Below are 24745 nucleotides of genomic sequence, written 5' to 3'. Positions count from 1 at the left end.
TAACTAACTGGGTGTTTGCCTTCCATGCCTTTGAATTTCTTTCTTTATGCAGCGCATCTACTTCTGTGGTCACTAGATGGCGTTGTCTCTCTGGAAGTAAACTCGGGCCAGTTAACGGGGGGGGCAGAAGGCACATGTTTCCCTGCCGCTCATGTTTTTCCTCTCACTCTGCTCTCCGCCGTTCAAATCTCCGAGAGGGAAAGAGACAGTCCCCAGTGTGCGCTCCTCTCTCTCTCTCTCTCTCTCTCTCTCTCCGCGCCGCCAGCAGGCTGATCGCTGCCGCTCCTCTCCGCGCTTAAAGTCCTGGAAAATATCCTGCGGAGCCACGTAAACGCAGTTTGTTTCATTATATAACCGAGCGAGGGACAAAACTGCAGTAGACTACCAGAGCTGGTCCAAGAGATGTCCTGCATGCAGAATATGGTGAGCGCCAATTTTTCTAATCTTATCACCTATCACCACCTCCACCTTGCACATGCAGCCGGGATCTGTGTCCGTGTTAGTGCGTGGATAAGTTGTAGTTCATGTTGAAAACTTTCTGCACACTATGCGTGAATAAATTAACTTGAAGGCATGTTTGACTGTGTAGAGATTAAAGGCTGTAAACTAGTGGCACGGTGTTGCTTTCAGCTAGATCAGTCCCTAAATCAGGGTTAATCCTTACAATTTGTTTTCACTGTTGTGCTGGCATTTGCAAGATCTTTCCACTATGTGTGTTAGAGAGAGAGACAGAGAGAAGAAGAAAGAGACTGATGGATGAACAATGATGGGTTTTTTTGGCCATTTATTTCCTGTCACTTTGCAGCTTTGGTGGTCTCCTGCACTTCCACTGCAGTGTATTGAATAATGTTTGGCCTGCACGGCTGTAAATGTTTGGGTTGAAGCTCACACTCCAGTGTCTCTTTTTGATGCACAGAAGTTTGGGGACAAAAGCTGTTTCTGTGTGTGAGAGAGCCTGAATGTGTGTGTGTGTGTGTGTGTGTGTGTGTGTGTGTGTGTGGGGAGAGTCTTGGGGACTTCCAGGCTGTTGTCCTGGAGACCAGAGGCCACAGGTGACCTCTGACCTGAGGACTCATGGAGCGTTGCAGGAAGAGTCCTTTTGAGTGTGGTGGTGGTTATGGGTGCGCGCTGACGCAAGTGGAGGAGTGCGTCTGACAATAGAGAGACAATAGATGTGTGAGCTGTTGTTGGAGACTGTGTTGGTAACCAGTCCTGCAATTTAGGAATGGATTATAGGAGGATTCAAAGATGTGACAGTGGGGTAATATACGGCTGTTGTGTGAGCCTGTATGACTGATCGCTGCACGGCAATCGCTGAGACAGCTTAAGTAGTGTTTGGGGTTAAAGTCACCACTCAAAAATGCATTTCTCCATGTCATCCAGCCCACTAACTCATGACACAGAGGTGAGAGATGAGATTTCGCCATCAGCCTTTCTTTATCATGAACTTCAAATAGTGCTGTGTTAGCTAGAAATTGTGTGAGATCAGGGTTGACTGCAAGATTAACAGTTTAAAGGGTCGGTTCACCAAAATCACAAACATACACACACACGAAAAAATCCTATTTTCTCATTGACCTCAGTGGTATCTGTACATGTTCATAGCTTTAGTTATTTTGTGTAGAAGTTATTAGTGTCTGGAACTTCCTCAGAAAAGTAGATGAGTGGATTTTGTGCTGATAAAGAAACTACCTGCATGGCAAGATACTATGTGAGAGAAGACCCTTTAAGGTTGTATTAAAATAAAGTGAATCAACTGTTGTAGCTTCTTTTAAAATGAGCAGTTTTAGCATCTGAGTCTTGTCACATTAACACGATCAATTGATTTGCAAAATGGCCTTTTTCAGTCTGCGCTTATCCAATTACTTGATCGGTCCACAGGAAACTAATTGTGGCTCATTCTAACTATCGATTGATTGTTTAGGTAATTTATCAAGCAGCAGCATCACGTGCTGATTACAGCGTCTCGCCTGTAAGGTTTATGATTGCTTGTCTCTGTTTGGTGTAACGGTAGAAAGAATAGAGTATATAGATAAATGCTTATCGCTTTAAGTTCTGATAACGTGTATGTCATCTTTTTGAACATTTGAGACATTAAGAGAAAAAATAATCAATTATTAAAATATTTTCTTTCTAATTGTGTAATTTTAATCTTCTCAAAGAGTTCACACAGATTATTGCCACATTATTAACATTCGGCTATGTGGTCAAAACTATCGTGATGCTCAATTTTGTCAATACTGCAAAGCCCATCTGTTGACTAAAAGCATTTTGGGAGATTTTTGATAACAACCTATTAACACAGTCTGTCTCTCTGCTGCTCTTCTCTCAGCAGAATCAGCCAGACAGCTGATGAGATGTCTTCATTCAGCTGTTTGAGCTCCCAGGGGGTTGACACTCCCCTGTGTGTGTGTGTGTGTGTGTGTGTGTGTGTGTGTGTGTGTGTGTGTGTGTGTGTGTGTGTGTGTGTGTGTGTGTGTGTGAGAGAGAGTGTGAGAGTACATGCAGCCCATTACGGTACTGGCAGCTGATGAAACACTAATTCTGCTGAACGGTCAGATGTCTGCTGACCATTTGCTTAGTGTTGCCTAATCTCAAGAGAGGAGGATAAAAACTCCTTTCCATCAAGGACAGTCACTTTGAATAAACTCCACGCCTCCGTATTCCCACAGTGGGATGTGGGTCCTGATGTAAAGCTTAAATAAAGGTGAATACTTTACCCTGTAGGAGCCCAATAAACCCGACATCCTTTTTCTTATTGCATGTAAGTGCACTGCAGGTCAGTCATGCGTACTACAGTCTAGCAGATGGTGTAGCAGGGGAGAGCTCATAGTGGCACTGTGTTGGTTGACAGAGATTTCCCCTCAGGCCAGCCAGCTAATCAAACACTAATCAGCCCATCGTGCACTCCCTGGGTTTACACTCCTCAACTCTGTTTCCTTCTCTCTTCAGAGTTTCCTCTTCTTTCTTTCCCTATTTTCTCATTGTTTGCTCCTAATCTTGGGCTTATCCTATTCTCTCTCCTGTCTGCACTCATCTCATAGACTCTTTATAGACAAGGTCATGCCTGACCGCTCTGAGGAGAAAGTGTCACGCTCTTACACTTAGAGCTTTCACTCCTTGGTCATCCCTTTGCCTGTGGCTGGCCTGATTCGCTCTCTGGGCCGTCTGTCGCTGCGATTAAAGGCTGGCTAGGTTAAGGAAATCACTGTGGGACTTGGCCAGGCGTGCACGGCTGCCTGCCTAGATTCTCCCACTGTTGCATATAAGGCTGCTCAAAGCTATAACAGTAAATTGTAATAGTTTGGTGACTTTATTGTCAGTAGAATCAAAAGAAAGTGTTCATCGGTGTAAGTAACTGCTAAAAAATAGATGTCCAATGTAATTCTGTGCTACGTGATCAGTTGTTAAACCACATTAACTGACCAGTCCACCCAAACATGTTGTTATTCTCGCAGTCTTAAGTGTGTTTGACAGCAGCTCAGATTTAATTAGGCTCAGTAAAACATTGATTTACCTTACACAAATTCAGCTGGGTCAATTTGCACGGCTTATGGGCTTGAACTGAGTATTTTGTAAGTGCCAAGACAGAGAACACACCCAAGTTAATTATTATCCCCAAGTGGCAGGTGTTTACAGACGAAGATTGATCTCTGAAAGTATGTTTCCATTCCCAACATTTCCTTCTTACCTACAACTTAATCATTTAAAAGGAAACCACTTGTCCTTGAGACACCCTAAAGTTTCACCAACATTTCTATATTAACAATTGCTCAGTTGATGATGTGTAATGTGAATGGGGTTGCTTGTAGTGACAAAACCCACAGAAAAACATTATCCAGCTCTGCAGTTCTCTTCAGTTCTACAGAGCTTTTCAGAATCTTTCAGATCAGTGTTTTGCTTTGACAGTGTGGAGCTTTACAGCTTTGATTTTGGCAGGCAGCATTTTCTGCAAAACACTCTAAAGCCCCACTGTACGCTACCTGCACAGCACTGAAAGACAGCCAGACAATGTAAGTGACTAGTAAGTGGAGCATTTAGGAGCTAAAGAGACAGGTATTTTCCTCAGGAGTCGGAGGACACCAAACCAGAGCCAAAAGGAGAGTCAGGTGGCCAGAAACACGACTCCACATGAATGCTAATGTTGCACTGTGTCTGCTGGATGTGTAAATATCAGTCCCTCCAGGATTTCACAGGCTTTTTTTGGGATTGTTGCTGCCTAAAATGCCTGATTCTGCAGCAACATTTCTAAGAAATTGCGGTGCATTTTGCGAAAGTTGCAAAAGTAGGTGAGATTTTTGTGTATAATTCATTCAAATTCAAAGGCAATTTGTTCGAGTGAGAATACAATCCCTAATAGTCTTAGCCATGACAACTTTATATGTGTCAGTATTTGTGTTTACATCTTGTTCTGTTGCGCCCAAGTGGCCAAAATACAGTTCTTAATATTGCTTTAAAACACTTCTTACTTTTTAAATTTTAACACCTGCAAGTCAAATGGAAATGTTGTCAAGTTCTTTGAGTGTGCCTTACTTAAGATAAAATAGATAAGGCAGGTTACAGCAGGAAAACCAAGTCTGCTAAAGTACTATGATCTCAAAATAACACCTGGAATCACAGACTGATGATATATCACTGTGTGCAGGCATCTAAGCAAAGGTGGCAGTTCTTTTCGGGGAACAGGCTGGGATGTCTGAAGTATGTTCTCTCTGCCCAATGTCCAATCCAAACAAGTCAGAGCTCTTTCCATACACTTTAAATAAACAGCCTCTGCAAACATCATACCTGCTGTCTACTAAATCATTTAAACTACCACTGTGATTGCTTAGCCATAACTTAGATTTCTATAATCATGTTTAAATTAGACATAGCCACATTATAAGACAGAAAACAGGAACCACTTATGAAAACTTTTCACAAAACAACTCACAGAACATCACAGCTTGATGATGTATAAGTGTAAGTGTGAACATGCATGGGTGGATTTGGCATAATGAGGAGCAAGCTCGCTGGCCCACATGCTTATTTCTGTCAATCAAAGTCTCCTCTGCTGCCAGATGAACCAGACCCGCCGTGAGCTTAATATTTAATCATTGTAAAATCTACTGTGTCCAGTATTTCCAGGGTTAATACTGACTGCGTGGTTGATGGAACTGCCACATGACTGCTGAACAATTGTTTTATCCTCATGGGACAATTGGGACCCTGTGACCTTCAGAGGGGAAAGGTCTGAGAGTGTAGGAGGGTGGACGGACCCCATACTGTGACCATTGTCTTTAAATGTCACCAACTCGGAGGGCAGACGGAAATAGCTGCTCCCTGCCACTAACTCGCGCAGCATCTCATCCCCGGACTATTGTCTTGTTAACGAATGTATCCTTCTTTTTCCCCATGAGTCAGCCGTGGTGTGTTCACCTCAGCTCGGCCTTATCGCTTCCTCATGTTTTTATTGATCTTGCTTATCTGCCCGTGAGGAGCCCCCGCGTTCACCTGCCTTCTGTAGATATCAGCAGCAATAGTTAGGCTGCGTATGTGTGTTGGGTTGAATTGTGTGTAAAGTACTTTGGCCCTTGTCTCTTTTATTTAGTCTGAAGAGTTGTAGCATTGCAGAACAAAAGGCCACGAGTCGAAGCCCTCCTCTGCAAGTGGGCATTGTTGTATATTTATATCTGTGTGTACAAGTAGCCGTCGTCGAGGCAGCTGCAGCTCTGTTCTCTCCAACAGCATTTCAGTTCGCTGTCACATCCTGTTCTTTTTTACATAAAATCAATACGGTGGATTTAAAGGTTGCATTCAGTTACCATGACCTGCTCATGTCTCATGTTGGTCATGCAGGTAGAAATGTGGAGCAAAGCCTCACTGACACTGTAATTCTCATCTTTTACTAGTTTTTTCAAAGAAATTGTTTCATATTTTTTACATGTATTCATTTTCTTTCTGAGAGTTAGATGAGAAGATCGATACCACCACACATATTTGTTTGGTAAGTATTAGGATACAGCCAGTAGCCAGTTGGCTTAGCTCAACAGAAAGACTGGAAACGGAGCTAAACAGTTAGTTGGCAGGTACAAATTAAACAAATTAGGTATAACATAATTATTGAGCTTTAGAGGTGCTGGTAGGTGGACTTTGTTACCTTCAAACTAGAGCCAGGTTAGCTGTTTCCAGTCTTTGTGCTAAACTAAGCTCAATGGATGCTGGATCAAGCTTTATATTCACCATAAACATCTGTCTCATCAGTGTTTCAGCAAGAAAATGAAAAGGCTATTCCACAAAATATCAAACAATTCCTTTCAGAATGGGACTCTTTCATTCTTTTTCGTTTCTTTGATTTGAAATTCCCTTTGTGGAATAAGATATTCCTGCTAGCTTCTTCTAAATCCTTAGTGATCAAACTGTCAGGTTTTACTAAAAGAACAAATTCCAGACTCCCAGATACACCAAGCTCAGGTGGGTGTCTGACCAAGGATAATGTTATTTCTCAAGAGCCAGACATCCAGCATGCCTCCCATAGCTGCTTCCTGTAACTTTATTGTCCAGGAGAGCTTAGCCGGAGGAAATGAGTCTAGCCCGGGTTGTCGTCTCGTCTAGTTGACTGGTCAAACAGGTATAGTTGGCCCCAACTTGTTATTCTCTGCTGTTTCTGCCATGTATCTCCATCTATGGGTCCCCACATTCCTATCTTCTCTCAGTCCTTACTCTCCCTCCTCCTGCTGCCATTTTTACATCCATTCACACATGCACCACCTTCACCACTCCTCCAGGTTCCCAGAGCTTTCTTGTTGTAGCTGCTATGTCGGCCAGCTGGGAGACTTACAAGTGAGAATCTGTGGAATCTGAGACTGGTTATGCCTGTGGGGCCCAAAGGTAATGAGAGGGGTACAGCGGCACCTGCTTGAGTGTTAGACTGGGCTGTCTAGCTTTGATGGGGTTATCCCCTTCTTTCATTTTTCAGCAGATTTTCTTCAAATTGCACTGGCCAGGCTAAAGGGCACCACAAAACATCACATTATTGCTCTGGAATGCCTTTAATAGCTTGCCAATCTCTACATTGTGCATCTCTGGTTGGCAAGGTGCTTTATTAGATGGGATTCCTGTGTGCCCACCTATTGGTGCCAGCTTTAAGAAGTCCAGATGCCTCCTTCACTCCCCTCAGCTCTGTGGCCTAGATCACAAGGCAAAGAATAGAAGAAAAGAGTTGGTCTCTCTCACTTAAGGAGCAGAGAACAATGTCCTCTCTTTTCTCCCTGCTCAGATGCAAGTGTCTCTAGTTTGAGTTATGTAACTTGATACGTCGCAGAACCCGTCCAGTAACCCAGCCTCAGGAAGGGAGACTTACACTCAGACTATTGTCCAGACAGTCCACGCTGAGAAAAAACCCCCACATGCTCTCATTTTCCACTTGTTCCTCGTCTGCGCTCTCTTATTTTTTCCTACCTCTCATCCTTCTTTCTCTGTGTTCCTGCTGTCTGTCTTTTAACTCAAGTCTGATCCCTCATTATTGTCTTATTATCCATGAGCAAACAAGGCACATTGCATCGTGGGTTTTTGTCCGGTAAGGCTGGCTCTCGTGTTTCAGTGCAGGGTCTGGGTTGACCGCCTCAAAGCTTGCTCACATGCTGGGCTTTTGTTTCTAGAACTGGGAGAACAAGTCCAACCACATCAGCCCCTGAGAGGGCTCAAAGAGCACAAAGAGATGAGCAGGTGAGACGTGGAAGAGGAGGAAACAGGAGAGAGTGCATGGTGAGCAGGAGAGTACCAAGCTCTATCAGGGGAAACAAGACTGACTTATAGCTGCAGCAGAGCTCAACTTAGTGATTTCTCCCAGTTTCCTGCAGAAAACACACAGGTGAATCTCCAGTGATGCGGGCTGTCTGTATTTAAACCATCCTCACACGCGGCTTAAGATCAGCTTAGTCGTCTATTTAGATCCGTGCAAAGTCATCCTGTCGTGGCCTGCAGGTCAGCGGTTAGGACCGGGCAGCTCCCTCCCATCCACACCTCCCAACTGCCATCACAGACTGAGAAACAGGAAGTCATGTGGCGTGATAATCAGTAGCGCGAGCATGAGACAGAAAGAGAGAGAAACAGACTGAGCATGGGATCAGGAGCAGAGAAGTAAAGTTTCAGGTGGACAGACACACAGGTAAACAAGTTTTTCCTTTTTCCTGCCTATCTTTTATACCTCTGTGGGTCTAATGTCATTAAATATCTTTTTTAATTTACTTGGAAAAGTCACTGTTACAATACTGAAACTCCACAGTCTGCTGTTTAATACTGGGCTTCAGATCAAAGCAAGAACTCGCCTTACCTGTATGTGTATATTTTATACATTCCTGAGCTTGCTGTTGGCAAAGTTTGACTTGTGTATATGCCAGCAAGCTCAAAGTGGTCTGAACCCACTGTGATTTAAGGCTGCATTGTCAAAGAACAGCTTAAGCTGCCGAGTGAAGAGGAAAGCGCCCTGATTGTTAATTACTCAGGCATGCTTGTTTGCCGTGGAGCTGAATAGGAATTAGCTAACTTTTTAACTAAATCTTTTCTCCCGGGCAAATGACGTCACACTGAGCGGCAGCCTCAGCCTCCCCATGCACTCCCAGCACAGAACAAATATGCTAAGTAACTGTTAATTATTGAACGTCCCAAAGTGGAGCCACATAAAGAGCAATATATAGGATTATCTGCTCCATTGGGCTGTGCATCTTGATTTCTTCAATGAACTCTTTCCGTTACGCGCGCTCGTTTTCTTGTTTACTGATAATCGCTGGTCTGATGGTCTATTTGTGTCCCTGGAATTCCCCCTGAGGACTATTCAGGGCACAGTGTTGTAGCCAAGCTGGGTAACAAGATTTCATTTGAGTGACTTTGTTCTTACCGATTGTATAGCTCAAGGGGTAATGTCAAGGTGAGACTCTCCTCTTTCACTGCTGTTGCTTGTTGTCACTGTTAACTCTGCACAGTAAAGTTGTGACCCGAGATGGCTGAACAAGCTGATTTTCAGAAGTTCCCACTGTGCTTCTTCTCAGCACTAACAAACAACAAACACCTACTTTATTTACAGAGAAACACCACAGGAAGAAAAAGTGCTGATCCTCTGACTTGGCATCATCGTGCGTCAGCATCACTGTTTACTACCTGACAGGAAAGCCTGCTTGGCTGCTCTTATGGTGTTAGGGTGCAGATGAGATCAAAGGAAAAAAGTTTGCTGGAATGTGATCAGTACAGCTTTTCATCTATGCCTGAACTGGAAAGTATTAACATCTAAAGCAGGCATACTGTGGGTCAATCCATATCAACGTATTCCTCTGAATTCCAATCAGTTATCAGCTGCAGTCCACAGATTTTCCCATTTGTATTTGTGCTGAGTGCGTGTGTGTGTGGTCTAACATTGAGGCTGTGTGTGGATGGATGCATGCACGTTCACTGCAGCAGTTAAGTGGAGCTGGTTCAGGTGTGGGTCGATGCGGGAACCACTCGATTTCTATCGCTGTAATCACAGAACGGTGACTCCTACATGAACCGCTCCAGGAAACAAAGAAGCCACAGAGAGAATAGAGAAAAGAGAGTCTGCTCACGTCCCCTCTATCCTCGCTGTAATGAATTTAATAAGGAGCTAGCTCTGCGCTTTTGTCTTTATCAGCTCAATTTAACACTGCAATGGCTCCCCCGCTCTGATTATGAGGTAGAATTATCAGTCATTAAATGTCTGATATTACCAACATAGCTCTCATGGGAACTAGAGTGCTTTGGATAATAGACACTGTTGTTTAGCTTTTTTTTTTTTTTAGAATAACCCACAACACTTCAGGGGCTGGAGCAAAGCAACAGGGCCCTCCACATCACCCATATCAGTGCTGTATGGGTTATGTGAAGGCACATTAATTATTACCCTGTAAGAAATGTAAGGAATGCGTTTCTCTCCTCACATCGCTCTCTCCCTTTACATTCTTCACTCTGAACTTCTGTTCAAGCTGATAGCAGCAGTTGGCAAACACTGTACAGGCTTTGCTTTGCGAACAAGGTGAACAGAAACCAAACAGAAAATCTGAACTGGATTCAAGAGTAGGGGACATAAATAGCATGCCGTTCTGTTGTTTGCTTTCTCACAAATTCCAATGAAGTGAGGTGAGGACATATTTCTGTATAGTGCGGTTTTCACAGTTGTTGACTTCCTTGTTAACTGAAATCTGTGTGTTTACATATTTCTAAAGGAAAGGAAGAAAAGGGAATAATTATCTCATCACTATCCTCAAAACAAATTAAGAATAGCACCCTTATTATGCCAGGGACTGTTTCTTAACAGCTGGACATAGTGTCAAAATCATCATCCAGATGAAGATATACAGCACGGTGCTAAAATAGGTCATGCTTCCAAGAGTGGTCAAAATCGCACCAGCAGTGTAAAGATGCATCACCTTAAAAATAACTGGGTTTTCCAAGTAGGAAATTGCTGTTTTTGTACCCATATTTGGATTTGGTCCTTCAGAAAGTCCCCTAAAAGTCCCGTTTGGAGCTCTGTCAGCAACCTCTACCAACAGTACCTGGGACAGCGTTAAGTCTTTTCTGCTAGCAGTTGTTGTTTTAGTTGGCAAAATCCATCATTTTCTAGAAATGAGATGCTGCTTTTGTCTACTTCTATCTGAAATCAAGGACCTATTGTTTCACTCAAGCACCGATAACTAAGGGGGACAGGGTTTAGCAAACAATCAATTCAATTTGATCATTTCCTCCAGTTCAACCTCCAGATTATTGACACAGGACTTGTGAACTCTTGTTATGGTGGATGGATGTGAGAGACATGCAGTTGTTGCTGGAAAGTCTGTTTTAATGAAGGATGTTTTTGTGTATTTGCCTTAAGATTTAATTGTAGTATATAGCATGTTGTTTTTACCACTTGATGTGATTGGTGGATTAGTAGTGTGTGTGTGTGTGTGTGTGTGTGTGTGTGTGTGAAGGGCAAGTGGATGTCATTTAAAACAGCACTGGGGTCAGGTACTTATCCTTATGCTGGTACTACTAATCTCTTTTTATCACACACGCACACACACACACGCACACACACACCCACACCCAGAGGCTGAACTCGTAACCTCACAGAGGGATCAAAACAGGCATTCATCTAAACAACATTAGGGATTATGCAATCAATCCTTTTTCACACCACAAATTGAAGACTCTTTGATATTTTAACTAAATAGACTCTTTGTACTCTTTGTACTGTCGGAAGAGAACTAGAACAGGGTTGTTGTTGAATAAATTCCCACCAAACAACACTAATAATACAGTTGGCGGGAAGAGGTGGCCCTGTGAACACACTCCCTCGAGTGCCATCTTCTCACACTGAAGCATCCTTATGTAACGTCAGTCCGATCCACATCAATAAGGTTCCATGAAACACCAGCGCAACCAGTCGCCCCAGATAACCCCAGCGTTGTTACTGTAGTCATAGCCAGTAATTGAATTCAGAAATACAATACTGTAATGTCAGCAGAGGCAGTAAAGGCTAAGGTACACTGTGCAGACAGCCATCAATATGCTAACAGATGCAAAGAGAGGAAACCCACCTCAGCTGGTTCGCCTCAGTGGAAGTCTTGACAGCTGATTTAGTGGAGTGAGGCCAGGTCAGAGCCAGCAAGTCGTGATCAGGACTGTGAGACTTCTAAACAGATCTGTAGAGCTCATAAAAATGAAACCGGGTGAATCCTGTTCAGATCCTCTATGAGAGTTGGATAACATATAGTGTTCAAATTTAGAAGTCTCATCTTTCTACAAAGCATGGAGAGCCATTTGGATAAAGGACCAACTCAAATCAATTAAACGGCTAATATATTGTTTAATGGGAATATTAAGATAATGAGATGGATGACGGGCATGGCAGCATTTAATGAGGTGGGATTTATCTTTCAATTGTTCCAAAATAGTGTTAATTTATGGGACAGACTACTTAGTTATTAAATGTTTCAGTCATATCAAAGGATGAACCTTGAGACTGTTTATCCAATGAAAATGTGCCACACATATTTAAAAAGTAATATCTGTAATGATATTTGCCAGACTGTGGACTTACCTCGGAGTATGTTACTTAAAAGTGATAAATTAAAGAAATAATGAACACACAGAAAGTGTTTGAGTCGTGTTTACGTCTGTCTCACACGTGTCTGACGGAACAGATACACTTCTATTTGAATCAATCCGGCTGTCTGCACAGGCTTCACTTCAGATCTATTTCCTTCTGTTTTACATGTGCACCAACAATGATTGTGCGTTCTTTTGTAGACACAACTTGTTAAACCTAAGACGTTCATGTATGGAAAGCTGTTTAACAACTGCGTTTGTTCTAAGACTCTATTTATACTATATTATATTCTATTATATTTCATGATTTTCAGTAAAAATAGTGCATCACACAGTGCCAGCAAAACAGTTGGACGAATATTATATTCTTAATAATGTGTTAAAAGTATATATAGTAGTATAATATTGTACACAAGCTGCTCCAGTGTTCCCTAAAACGTAGCCATTCTCCGTTGTCAGAACTCACAGAATAAAACGTCTGTGTCTGCTCTTAACTGTCTACGAGCTCAATAGCACCCTGTATCTACCGCCATGACCAAATATGACCTGTTGACCTCCGTAAAGACTCAAGTGTTCGTCATCAATGAAGACAGTGTGAGACTGAACACTGGGCCTTCAGCGTTAAAGACCGCCACATCTAAACCGCCAGTGAGTTATGTCCCGCGCTTGACAGAGAGACCGCTTCTCGTCTGAGTGAAAGTTGACCTTTTCATGTGAAGTTCTGTCTGCGCTCTCATTCAGAAAACAGAAGACAAGAATCACCTCGAGGCAGTTTAGCTTGAGGCGTCTGACCAAATTTCCATGTCTTGCTTGTGTCCTGTCAGATTTTGACTGATTTATGATGCTCCATGACTGCGTTCAGACGCACAGAAGAAGGAACATTTCATGACCCTGCTCTTCCACAGCTTGGCTCCTCTGAATGGCCCTGGGGTCTGTGGAGAGGAACGGGGTCTGTCTTCCTGATTGTCTCCCATCCATAATGAATAACCTGCTAACAATTAGAGGTTGCTGCTGCTGAGCACTCCTCCGCTGTCATGCCCCACAGCCAGAGACACTCTCACACTCACTCATTACACGCTAGCATGTAAGAGTAAATCAGAGAGTGGAGTTCTCCTTTGCTTCACATGTAGGATAGTTCCTTCCTAGTCGGCCTCTGGCACTGCTCACCGGCTGCCGCTAACAGATTTAGACAGTCAACACACCGTGATATCAGACATGAGTTTAATTGTGTTCACTCTGCTGTAGAAATCCAAAATATCCATTATTATTGGAGAGAATTCACGAAATGCTTGATTGCATGTTGAAAAGTTGCACTGATTGGCTTAAAATGGCTGTCCTACAGGACTCCTGCATCTCATGTGTTTACTTGCTTTATTATGCCAACATATTTGGTGATGAGAAGTCACTTGTGTGGTTTATTTGTGCCAGAGATCACTGGGCAGGCAAATGGCATGTTCAGTTATTTTCCCCCAATACATTTATTTTCCAGGAAGAATCACTGTAAATGTGCGGATTGTTTTCTTTCAACTGGAAGATTCAAACTGTTGGTGAGTAGATTCAAATGTCCCTTTTTAGCCACACTAGCTCAAAGGACGATGGTGTTGGTTGGTCAGATGGTCCACCACTTTTGTGTTGACTGAAATATCTCAACAAATATTGTACTGCTGTGACATTTTTTACATTTTCATGGTTCCCAAACAATGAATCTTAATGACTTTGGTGATATGCAGACTTTTCATCATCATCTTCATTTCGGGCAATTCTCTATTTCTGACCAAATATCTGCAAAATAAATAACATTCCCATCATCCTCAGCTGAGCTTTGTGTTAAAGGTCCAGTGTGTTACACTGAGGAGGATCTATTCGCAGAAATTATATATAATATTCATAGCTATGTTTTCATTAGTGTAGAATCACATAAATATAGGAATCATTATGTTTTTGGTATCTTAAAATGAGCTGTTTATATCTACAGATGGTGGGCCGCCTTCCGTGGAAACTGCCATGTTAAACCACTATGGGTCTACAGTAGCCCAGAAGGGACAAACCCAAACTAAACACTGGCTCTAAATAGGCACATTCACAGACAAATGTCTTGCACTGCAACAAACCTCCATAATATCCTGCCATTTGTTTGTCAGGCTAAATATAATACTGCAGTTCTCTGTAGAATAGATTAAATAAGACGAGTGGCTGATTTGGTAATGGCTCTACACAACCAACAGCTGTGAAAACTAGCGAGCACAGCTTTGATAGAGCTTATATAATGCAACAGAGTGTGCGCTGTGTGGGAGTTTTAGATGTAACCTGCAAAGTTACCCCACAAACGTAAACAAACTTTGATCATGGAGCAGGGGAGAGAGAGGCGCCCGGGGGAAGAGGGCAGAGGATCTGGAGCTGCGAGCCATGCATATGCTTTTTTTGGGGCTTTGTTGAGTGACCCGCGCACACACAAGTGTGAGTGAGCGTCCGTGGGAGTGCGTTTTGTGCATCAAATACTGACGAGCCCGAGCTTGTGTTCTGCTAAGCATCCTTGGAATTTGCCTTCCTCGTCCTTCTCTCCTCTCCTCTTTCCCCGTCCCAGTGTTGACCTGTGTGTCTCCGAGGGTTTGAAATGTCCCCTTTTCAGGCTCAAGCATTCCATTGAAAGCTTTGTTTTCCCCACAGGACACCTGATTACAATATTTTAGGAGAGCGCATCCTTGAAACCCTCCTCTTGAAGGCTCCATGCTTTGTTTTCTTTGTGATTATAGTGAAGTGGCAGTTGTATGGTTCTCTAGATGAGTTAGGATATCATCCTGAGAAAACTCAACCTTCACTGTAAAGCCCCACTGCAAGGCTTTAGAGACCCACACCTCTCAGCAGTATGTTTCTTAACAGCTTTCCTCTTTAGTATGCACTGCTCTAGATCACTAGGACTGTACAGTAGTGACAAAAGTAATGTGATTTTTATCATGACCTGTGATGCATACTGAATGAACACAGAAGGGAGTGATGTCAGACACACGCGTTCTCAGGTTTCATGTATGTAAAACAATATTAAATCACAATATTTAATCAGTTCTTTCAGTTTGGGAATTGCAGTATTCAGGATCACCCAACTCCTATTTCAAGATCAACTGTACAATTAGGAAATTATACTGATGCTCAGCTACATCCAGCAGCCTAACAAGGTGTGCTGGTCAGATATAGCCAGTAGATCTGTGAAAGTTCCAGTTTAAAGCCTTAAACTTTTGCAAGGACGCCATCGGAAACATGTGCAGCAGATTCAGGTGTAAGTGTACAGTATCAAAAGGATAGAGAGGCACTATGATAAACTGATGTTAAACATTATTATGTTTCATCAAAGTTAGCAACTTTTGATTTGAAGAAGCTCGTCAGTGGTTTGAAAAAAGCATAAATCAAGAACAGAGCACTTTTCAATTAGACCTTAACTGTACAAGGCTGGTAGGAAGCACTGCTTTGATCCGTGTGTGTGTGTGTGTGTGTGTGTGTGTGTGTGTGTGTGTGTGTGTGTGTAAGGAGGTGTGTTGCATTTCAGAGGCCCTTGGTTAGTTGATGCTGGGTTGTAAATCTTGCTGTGTCTCCTGGTTTGCTTGGGCTCATAAACTAGAGGGCAATTATGGAAAACAACTGGATGCAAGATTTCTTCTGTCCTGCAAGATTTGTGGTTGCAGCCTAAAAGGATTGTTACCCTCCTATCTACCCAAAAGGAATTGCTGTGCCTCAACCACCCACCCGCACCTCAACCCCAGCTTCCCGTCAAGCATCGATTGGCTTCTCATGTCTTTGGTAGATACACAAACTGAGTAAAATACCGTTCCTAAAAATACAGTGTCAGACCTTGGCCAGTGGCCATTAGGTTTGGTGCACTCATGATTTATTCATATGGTGTCAGACACATACACACTCAGCATGACCTGCACTGACTCATATCCATCATGTCTTACCCTGACCCGGGAAAAGCAAGACATCCTGGTCGGAGGGGTTGTGTCACATTTTATTTGACTATATTCATCATCATTGATTATCTGCTTTTTTTTCCTGAGCCTAAGTTCAGCCTGTATTATATTGGCTTATTAAGAGCCGGATGCTTTAGTGGAAAGTTTTACATTGGGAGAAATAGTACCTCATGAATATAAACATGAGCAGCTTGGGCTGCTTTGATCTCAGCCTGGCGGAGAGCCCTGAGTGGAGTGGGCTGGAGCTGCCTTTGCACAGCTCTCTCTGCCTATTTTAACCATTTGCATAATTGTTATAACTGTCGAGGCCAGCGGAGCAAAGCACTTGATAAATGTGGATTGTATTAGAAGCAAGAGGAGATGCCAGAGTGTCACTGCAGGTGTCTGTGTTCATACATAGTATATATCAGTGTGACAGCAAGAGAGAGAAATGGCTTTAAGGTAGCGTGTGTGTCAACGGAGTGCACGGACTGAGAACTGACGGTCAGATGGCAGGATGGCCCAGTCATTAATTGGAATGAGCCCAGGTTTGATCACCCGTGTAGCGATGCACCTGCCAGAGCCTTCAGAGGAACCACCATACTGGGTTTTTAGCATGTTTCATCCAACAAATCATGTTCATAATGTGCATATGAAAACAAAAAACAAGTTTCCAATGCTGGATTTCCTTCCTTCAGTCACTTGGTTCAATTCATGTGACTGTTGTAAAAACAACTTGCAGAGACCTGAAACTGGCTTGGTGATCAGTCCCTCGTAGTGAGCAGTTTTTCCACAAAGTTCTGCTATTGTTCTATAACCATGCAGGAGCCAGCAGGATGTTTAATGACAGTCTAAAATATCAGGCTTGAGTGACACCTGCCAAACAGCATAGATCTCTAATGAAAGAGATATCCAAATACACATGATTCTTTAACAGTATTCATGTTTGCTCAATAGTGATCTTTCAGGTTGGATCTTGTGATAACATACCTTCATAGTCGAGTGGTTTTTGGCTGTCATATCTGAAATATCAGATGTCTGATGTCCGTGAATGCACGAAGGAGGAAAAGGTTTACCACAGAACAATAAAATATCTTTGCCAAGGAAGGGTTCTTTGCGCTGAACTAACTGATAGTTTCCTTCTTAAGTAAAGAAATGTTTTTTTTTAAGTATTGAAGAGTTCACAGACAAGGACATTTTCCAGTATGGCCCTTTTAAACTCTACCTGTTCTGTGAGTGCCACATAAGCTTGCAGAGCACAAAAGAAGAATTTGCCTCCCTCAGGTCCTGTTTATAATCAGAAAGACTGCGGCGTGTTTGTGTGTTTTATGGTCTCAAGAAGGTTTTACGGCTGCTGGGGGTGTGTTTGCATGGGAAGAGAGGGGGTCAAAAAGGGTGAAATCAATAGTAATCCTTAATGAGGTTGTCTGAAAAGAAAGGAAGGGAGGGGATATGTGGGTGATTTGACAAAACGCGGTGGGGAGGTTGTGGAGAGAGGATTTGCTGCGTAGGGCTGAAGAGGCTCAAACTAAAGTTGGCAAAACAATAGTGTCTCTTAGGTAGGTGTTTGGGTAACTTGGCAACTGGTTTAGTTTTGTCAAAGTCAAGAGAAAAATGTTCATCATTGTATTGTTTCTGTTCTCTACAAAATGCAGCCTGCTCTGACTGACAGGAAACCTAATCTCACACAGACATAATATCTGTTGAAAATGTATTCAGGCCATGCTAGACTTATGAAGGCACACTGATTTGTACATTTGGATACACATGATTTTCATGAGAGACAGGAAATTTGCAAACAGAATAAGCTGCTGCACTGCTTGATTAAATTGTCCATAATGTGCATCATTACCAGAGCATCTCTGTCTGATTATTTCACTTTTTTTTTTTAAGGAAATGAGCCATGCTGTTGTAACCTAGTTGAATCAGAGTTACATAACAGGATTGTGATGGGACATATGCTGCCCGACCTCAGAATAAAGTACATGTTTCACGTGATCCTGTAGTCTTTTGATTTGCCGTTGGGAAAGGATAACATGAGCGTCTGAGAGGCAGACATCATGAAATAAACATTTCCAAATTGGTTTGGGATTTATCCTCTTTGTAAACACATTATTTTACATTCATTGTTCTCCTACAAAAGCGTTGTCATGGAGGTCAGTTTGTGTGTTTGTTTTGTAGTGATGTGTGATGCTGTGGGAAACTGAGTTGTTCTAGCTGTGCTTTGAGACAGCTGTCTGTGCAGAGAAACACAGCTGATGAAACCACTGTGAGCTCAACCGTCTTCCTCCAGAGACCAACATCCGCTCAGGGTAGTAAAGGGGCATTTTATTTCAGTAAAGGAGGAAAGACAAAAGTCTTTATTTATGGCAGTGTCAGTCGGTCCACTACTTCTAAAATATCTCAAAAACTATTGGATGGATTGGACAAAATTTAGTGAAAACATTCTTGGTTTAAAATTGAGTGAAAACATTCTTGGTTTCAGAGGTTTCAGATTATTTTAAGGATGGTAAATCTATCTGGTTCCAGCCTCTCAAGTGTGTATATTTTCTGGATTCTTTAGACTTTTAGACTGTTGGTCGACATTTGAAGGTGTCACCTAGGGCATGGAGAACTTGTAATGGGCTTGTTATTTGCCATTTTCTGACATTTTATAGATAAATGGCTATCAGTTAACTGAATAAATGATAGATAATGAACATAATTGTTAGTTGCAGCCCTAAAAAGCCCAGAATGAACAGGTACCTGGCATTTAAAATGTTAAATGTGTTTAAATCACAGCAGGAAACATCTTAACAGAAAGCCTATAATAATATGTTTCCATCAAGAGCCTGGTCATCTTATTTAACATAAACTATAAAGGTCTACCTACTTCACCTTCCTTTGAGCACTCATCTCATTTTTTTTACTTTCTTTACAGAGCACCTCATCCCCCCACAGAGCCCTGTAACCAATGGCAACCTCAGTCCAGACTCTTCCTCTGACCCGTGGCCCTAACAAAAACTTCCGTAACCCTTTCCCAGCCCAGCCCCTCTCCTCCCGTTGCGGCATGGGAAGTGTAGGCAGTCTGGTGGAGAGGCCAGATGTGTCTCCGTCTAAAGGCAGCCGCGCTGTGCCCCAGGTGAGACCCAAACAGACCAACGGCCTCCTGAAGAAAGGCTTCACCCAAAGAGAGCTACTCAACTACCTCAATATCACCAGGTGAGTGCTGCCATAAGGAAGCAGATGCGTTTATGGAAAATTTAACATGCGGAAACTTTGAAGGTGCTGCAAGGTACCATAAAATGTGGCAGGACCATAGTTGACCTACTGTGCTTCCAAACAGAAAAGAGCCTAAAGCAAACCCAAGCAGTGACGGCAAGAAGGACATTATCTCTGGCCTCAGCTCTACTGGTGCCCGTGAGGAGGACAACTTATACGCCAAGGTCTACCACAAAGACGGCACCGAAGTAGATTTGACAAAGAACTCACTTCCAAGTGGGGGCAAATATGAAAAGGTGAATATTGTCGTTTAGAATCCTAAAAAAAGATCAATTCAAGAAAGTTCTAACTTATTTTTGGATGATTTCAATCTTATATTTTATCAAAGAAATTATAAAACTTGTTTCAACATAACAGGTCATGATTTGGCTTCTATCTCATTTTCTGAAGCTGACAAGAAACAAGTATGTGTATTGCATGGCCTCCTAGAAATCTATTACTATAAGAGTAAATACATAACTTGTAGAATTAAAGAAATCTTAAAATTATTTCATTTTAAAATAAAACTATCCTTTAAAGCAGCAGGTATGAGAAGAACTGAGTCCCATTCACCAATCACAGATGCAATAATGACTTCCCTATCGAGTTCTTTTTAATAAATGATATACAGCCTGTGACTGGCTGCTGGGGCTCTGTTAAATTGATCAGTATCACATTTATACATCCCTGGCAGTGTGATGCAACACCCCATAAATCAAGCATAAATCAACCTTAAATCTCTTCCAGCTCACCAGCATAGATTGAGAATCTGCCACTTGCTGTGTTCTAAATTTATTGCAGCAATCAAATCTCACCTTTTTTTGCTTGAATTGATCAACGCTAGGAACACAGAGGGTGGAACAGTATTGATTTAATAGAAACATTGTGATTTATGTTCTATAGCCTACCCTCTTTCCTATGAGTAAGGTCTTTCTCTCCCCTTTAGCACAGCTACTTTCTGCTATCTTTGCATCCTCTAAATGTGCGCTAAACCTCTTCTCCTCCAGGCTCGTTTTAGGTCTTCTGCCTTCAAGCCTGTCACCCCCAAAAATTTCAGCTCCATGCAAAACCTCTATCCGTCTTCTAAGTCGGAGGATGTGGATCATGGCCTTTCCAACGGGCTGCACAGAGCCTACGCCCATGTCCCTAAAGCTGTCTCCACCTCGTCCTCCTCTTCCTCACCCTCCCGTCATGGAGTACAGGCATCCAGTGGTAACAAGGTAACAACAACACAAAGTTTTGATCGGAATACCTAAAAATATTTTCATGGAGTTCAATTAAACTTGGTGGAACATTGAGGTATGGGAACAAGTGAAGTAGTTTTTGGATGCAGGATCTAGTCTTTGTACATTAATTACAGAAGCAAAGTAATTAACTACTCATGATTTGTCATTTTATTCAGCCATTATTTGTGACTAAAATTAATCTTTTCTTAGCCTATTAATGTTACGCTGATGAATAACTATAATTATGACTCTGTAGGCGCTCTCCTCTGTGCGTGGGATGAGCCAGGAGGATGATAACCTGTCAGACTCGGGCCATAACTCCATGAGCAGCCTGCCGCCGTACCGGCCTCCCTTCCGCCCACATCTGGCTCACATCAGGTCTGCCTCAGCATTATTGTCTCAGCTCTGCTTTCTATTCAAAAGAACTGTTGCTATAATTGATTTTTTTTATACTTAATGAGTGTGTGGGCAGTGATGATGGAAGAGATTTTAACGGTCTTTGTGGTTTCTTTTGGTACCTTAGTGCATCTATGGGCCAAATCAACACCATCGGCTCCCTGGATCGCACCTCATTGGGCCCCAAGGCTGTAGGGTCAGGGGGCGTGGCCATAGGGGAGATGGCGTGTCGGAGCATGGCAACACTGAGCCGTCTGGCTCCATATGGAGGGGAGGCTCCACCTCCTTATGAATGGACACTCTCCCTGTCTGTTGAAGAAGTGGTGAGTACTTGGAAGATGGATGGATGAGTAGCTGATCAGTATGATTTACAGATTGGTAAGTGATTCATGTTGTCTTTTCTAGGTCCGGGATCTGGAGGAGCGCCTGGTGGAGAAAGAACATGAGCTAAAACAGATGAAAAGAAACCTGGATGAGAGTGAGGGCGCCATCGTTCAGGTGAATCTCATTGTATTTGTCTTTTCTTCACCATTAATCTTTATATCCATCTGCCTCTCTTTTGAAGTATAACCCCATCTGCTGTCCGCATGCAGGTGTTTGAAGGGAAACAGCGTCTGTGGGAGAAGGAGGTGGAAGAGCTGAAACGCCTTTATGCCGCCAAGCTGCGGCAGGTTTCCCAGCATGCCCAGCACTCCCAGCGCAGCCTGCAGTTGCAGGTGTTCAAGGCCCAGCAGGAGAAGAGCCGACTGCAAGAGGAGCTTGACAGTCTGAAAAAGGAAAGGAGCCAAGAGGCTGGAGTCATGGCAAAGCGAACCAGTCCGACTCTGGAGGAGACGCAGTGGGAGGTAAGGCCTTGGTAGGACAGGGGAGGGACGCTTTATGGAGCACTTAAAGAGTAGTAATTACAGGGGACAGTAGAGATAACAGAATTCCTTCCTTGTTTGTCCTCTTAAAATAATAGGCCGGTAGAGTCTGTAAAAAGGTTTCTCCTGCCACTGTCCCTTATTTTATTATTCTTAAATCTCACAGGTTTGCCAGAAGTCAGGGGAGATCTCCTTGCTGAAGCAGCAGCTGAGGGACTCCCAGGCAGAAGTGACCCAGAAGCTGAGTGAGCTCTTTCAGCTGAAGACACAGCTCAGGGAGACCCGAACAGAGCTACGCAACAAGGAAGGCCAGATAGATGCACTAAAGCTAGTCCTGCAGGGGACACAGCGTCGCAGATGCCCCTCTCAGACTGCACATGAGGATGGAAAAGGAGCTGAAGAGGGTGCTTCGGCTGGGGCAACAGGTAATTTTATGCATCTGTCTCTTAGTTATGTGTACATATCGTCACTGGCAATGTTTGAGTTAATGTGCTTTGACGGTTCAAAGGAATACACCTTATTTTAGTTATGCTGAGGATCCACAAGCACAGATAAGAGATGAAGTTCATTTGTTGACACAGCACTTAACCCAAAGTAAGTCTCATAACACTTAAATATAACACAAAACATAAAATCTTGCAACGCAAGTATTTCAAACCTACTTAAGCCAGCACATGCCTAGCTGACATGCATGGAGGGGGGGGGGGAGCAAGATAATTATCTGCCACAGATGTCTGTTTAACATCCTAATACATACCAGGAATGGACAGTTTACCTTGTGTGTAGCCTGATAAATGCACTTGGCCTTTGACCTTATCCTAACCCTTGTGTATGGCTTCTAACATCATACTTGTATTTCTACATTCATTTTTTTAAGTATGTGAATGAAATGTCTACATATACATCTGTTTGCACACTCACTTGCCTCAAATTGGGTATTTTGAATTGAATTGAATTGAATTGAATTGAATTGAGCAGCAACTGAGGCATCTAAACTGGGTTTCTTATCAATACAGCAGGAGCTTGTCTGGGTTATTTTAAGTTATGATGTTTACATGCTTGGACCCAAAATCAGGTCATTTGACTAACCAGGTCAGGAGCAGAGTTCTCTGCACATTTAAAAGCAGCCAACATCTTTTATTGTATTTCCCTATGGCTGTGTTGGACTGTAGTTGAAGTCATGTGAACCTCTTCCTTACAGGAGGGTGTGGGGGCTCTACAGAGGAGCGTCTGCGTGCAGAGCTCCTGCTGGAGCGACGCCAGAGCGAGGCCCAGGCCATGTCTTTTGAGGAAGAAAGGCAGACATGGCAGACTGAAAAGGACAAGGTCATTCGCTATCAGAAGGAGCTGCAGGCCAGCTACTTAGAGATGTACCACCGCAATGAAGCGATGGAGAGGGAACTACACCAGCTGAGGGCAGGCAGAGAGCAAGGAGGAGGAGCAGGAGGAGGAGGGAGCAGAAATGGGACATTGGAAAGAGAAGTGTCAGAGCTGAGGAGTGAGAGAGCAGGTGAAAAACCAGATGACAGACCTTCCTCTGGTTTGCCTTGGATAGAGAGAATTGAATCATCTGAAATTTGAATGTGACATTTGCAATGCAAACTCGGGTTTCCATGGAAGCCCACATCCACCAGGAAATGGAAAATAAATAGACTTGGTTTGTTCAAACTAGGAAATAAGTAAATATTTTTACTTACTAAGACAAGATTTTAGAAAACTAAGTTAAGAATTACAAGATGATGTGATAATAGTCAGATGTTGACTTACTATCTCAATAGTTCTCTTATATTTTTTATTTTCCTGGCAAAAATGGGCTTCCATAGGTTCCTGTCCATTTGCCATTCTCTGCCCACGCACTCTTGTTGATTGTTTAATGACCTTATCCTGTAATGACTGGACCAGTAACCTCCCACAGGGTACACTAATACTGAGGGTAGCTAAACAGAAACACTGCCTGTGCTTCATCTATCCTTGGCAGAAGAGTTGTCAGTTCTATAAAAAACACAGCCAAACACTTAGACTGTCCCGCTTAAGATTTTTGCCCCACCCACAAAAAATGTAAATGAGTGAATTGAAATGCTACTATTTTGTGTTTATTTGTTAGTTACTTTTTAGTTTGGACTACTGTATATGTCTTGACAGTAACCAAAGGATTCAAAGGGATTTAGTGTGGCCCATTAACATCTCAACACCTGTTCAGTCTGTGCAGAAGGTTATGTGGACTCAAGGGTCCAGCTGGGCTCTGGGAGGAAAGCTTCATCTCTGGGTTAAGTATCAAGGATTAAAGCTATCTGTTGCTAAGGTACACAAGAAAACTGTCCGCTACTTAAGAAACTGGAAATGTTGAACTTAATTGTCATTCAGTTTCCAGCTCCTGTCAGGTGAGATCTATATATTTTGTACATATTGTAATTTTGATTTTATTGGCCTTTTGTCATTGTACTCCAAGCACACTGTTGTCTTAAATGGGCATACTTCCACATCTTTTGATTGCAGTGAAAGTAATCAATCAATAAGGACGCTGAACATGACTGCCCTGCTTATTGGTGCAATGTGTTGCACATACCCAGCCAATAACATCAAATGCATGACCTAGGTGAAGTTGTTCTCTTTTACTGTTTATTAATATATGAACATTCAAAAGCCAGCTCTTAATCGACCTTTCAACATACTGTGACTCGTGTCTATTTACTGGAATTAAAGCTGTACAGTATAAATATGTTTGTTTTGGATTCATAATAAACATTTATGAAGTGGTGTGAAAGCTGGTTAGTTCGTGCTTGCTCCAATGGCATTCTGGGGTCAATCAAGTTTGCAAAATGTCTTTGTATTAGGGTTTGTCTGTCTGCAGTTGCCGGAATTAAACTTACCAGAAAGCACTTGTCAAAATGTTAGGAGGTGTAACTGATGGCATTCACCCGAGGGCTCAGACGCCTGCTGCCTGCTCTGAGTTAATATCTCCACAGAGCGTGCCAATAAAACCCAAGGACAGGAGCTTTATGAC

The 24745-nt window shown here is 42.7% G+C and overlaps 1 protein-coding gene across 2 annotated transcripts; it reads left to right on the top strand.

Moving 5' to 3' along the window:
* The first annotated feature begins 169 nt into the window (after positions 1-169).
* On the top strand, positions 170-24505 carry n4bp3 (NEDD4 binding protein 3). Of its 2 annotated transcripts, none has more exons than XM_051419653.1 (10): positions 170-423; positions 18937-19217; positions 19342-19513; positions 20264-20476; positions 20739-20860; positions 21006-21201; positions 21284-21376; positions 21472-21723; positions 21908-22166; positions 22943-24505. In XM_051419653.1, the coding sequence occupies exons 2-10, from the start codon at positions 18970-18972 to the stop codon at positions 23320-23322; spliced, it is 1935 nt and encodes a 644-aa protein (XP_051275613.1). In that variant the 5' UTR covers positions 170-423; positions 18937-18969; the 3' UTR covers positions 23323-24505. The 2 variants fall into 2 exon arrangements, with proteins under 2 accessions (XP_051275613.1, XP_051275614.1); XM_051419654.1 differs by lacking the exon at positions 170-423 and adding an exon at positions 7384-8146.
* The last annotated feature ends 240 nt before the right edge of the window (positions 24506-24745 follow it).

Source organism: Dicentrarchus labrax, unplaced genomic scaffold (assembly GCF_905237075.1).
Source record: "Dicentrarchus labrax unplaced genomic scaffold, dlabrax2021, whole genome shotgun sequence".
NCBI classification, from domain to species: domain Eukaryota; kingdom Metazoa; phylum Chordata; class Actinopteri; family Moronidae; genus Dicentrarchus; species Dicentrarchus labrax.
The sequence above is the reverse complement of the archived record's forward strand: the minus strand, read 5'-3'. Positions and strand labels throughout refer to the sequence as shown.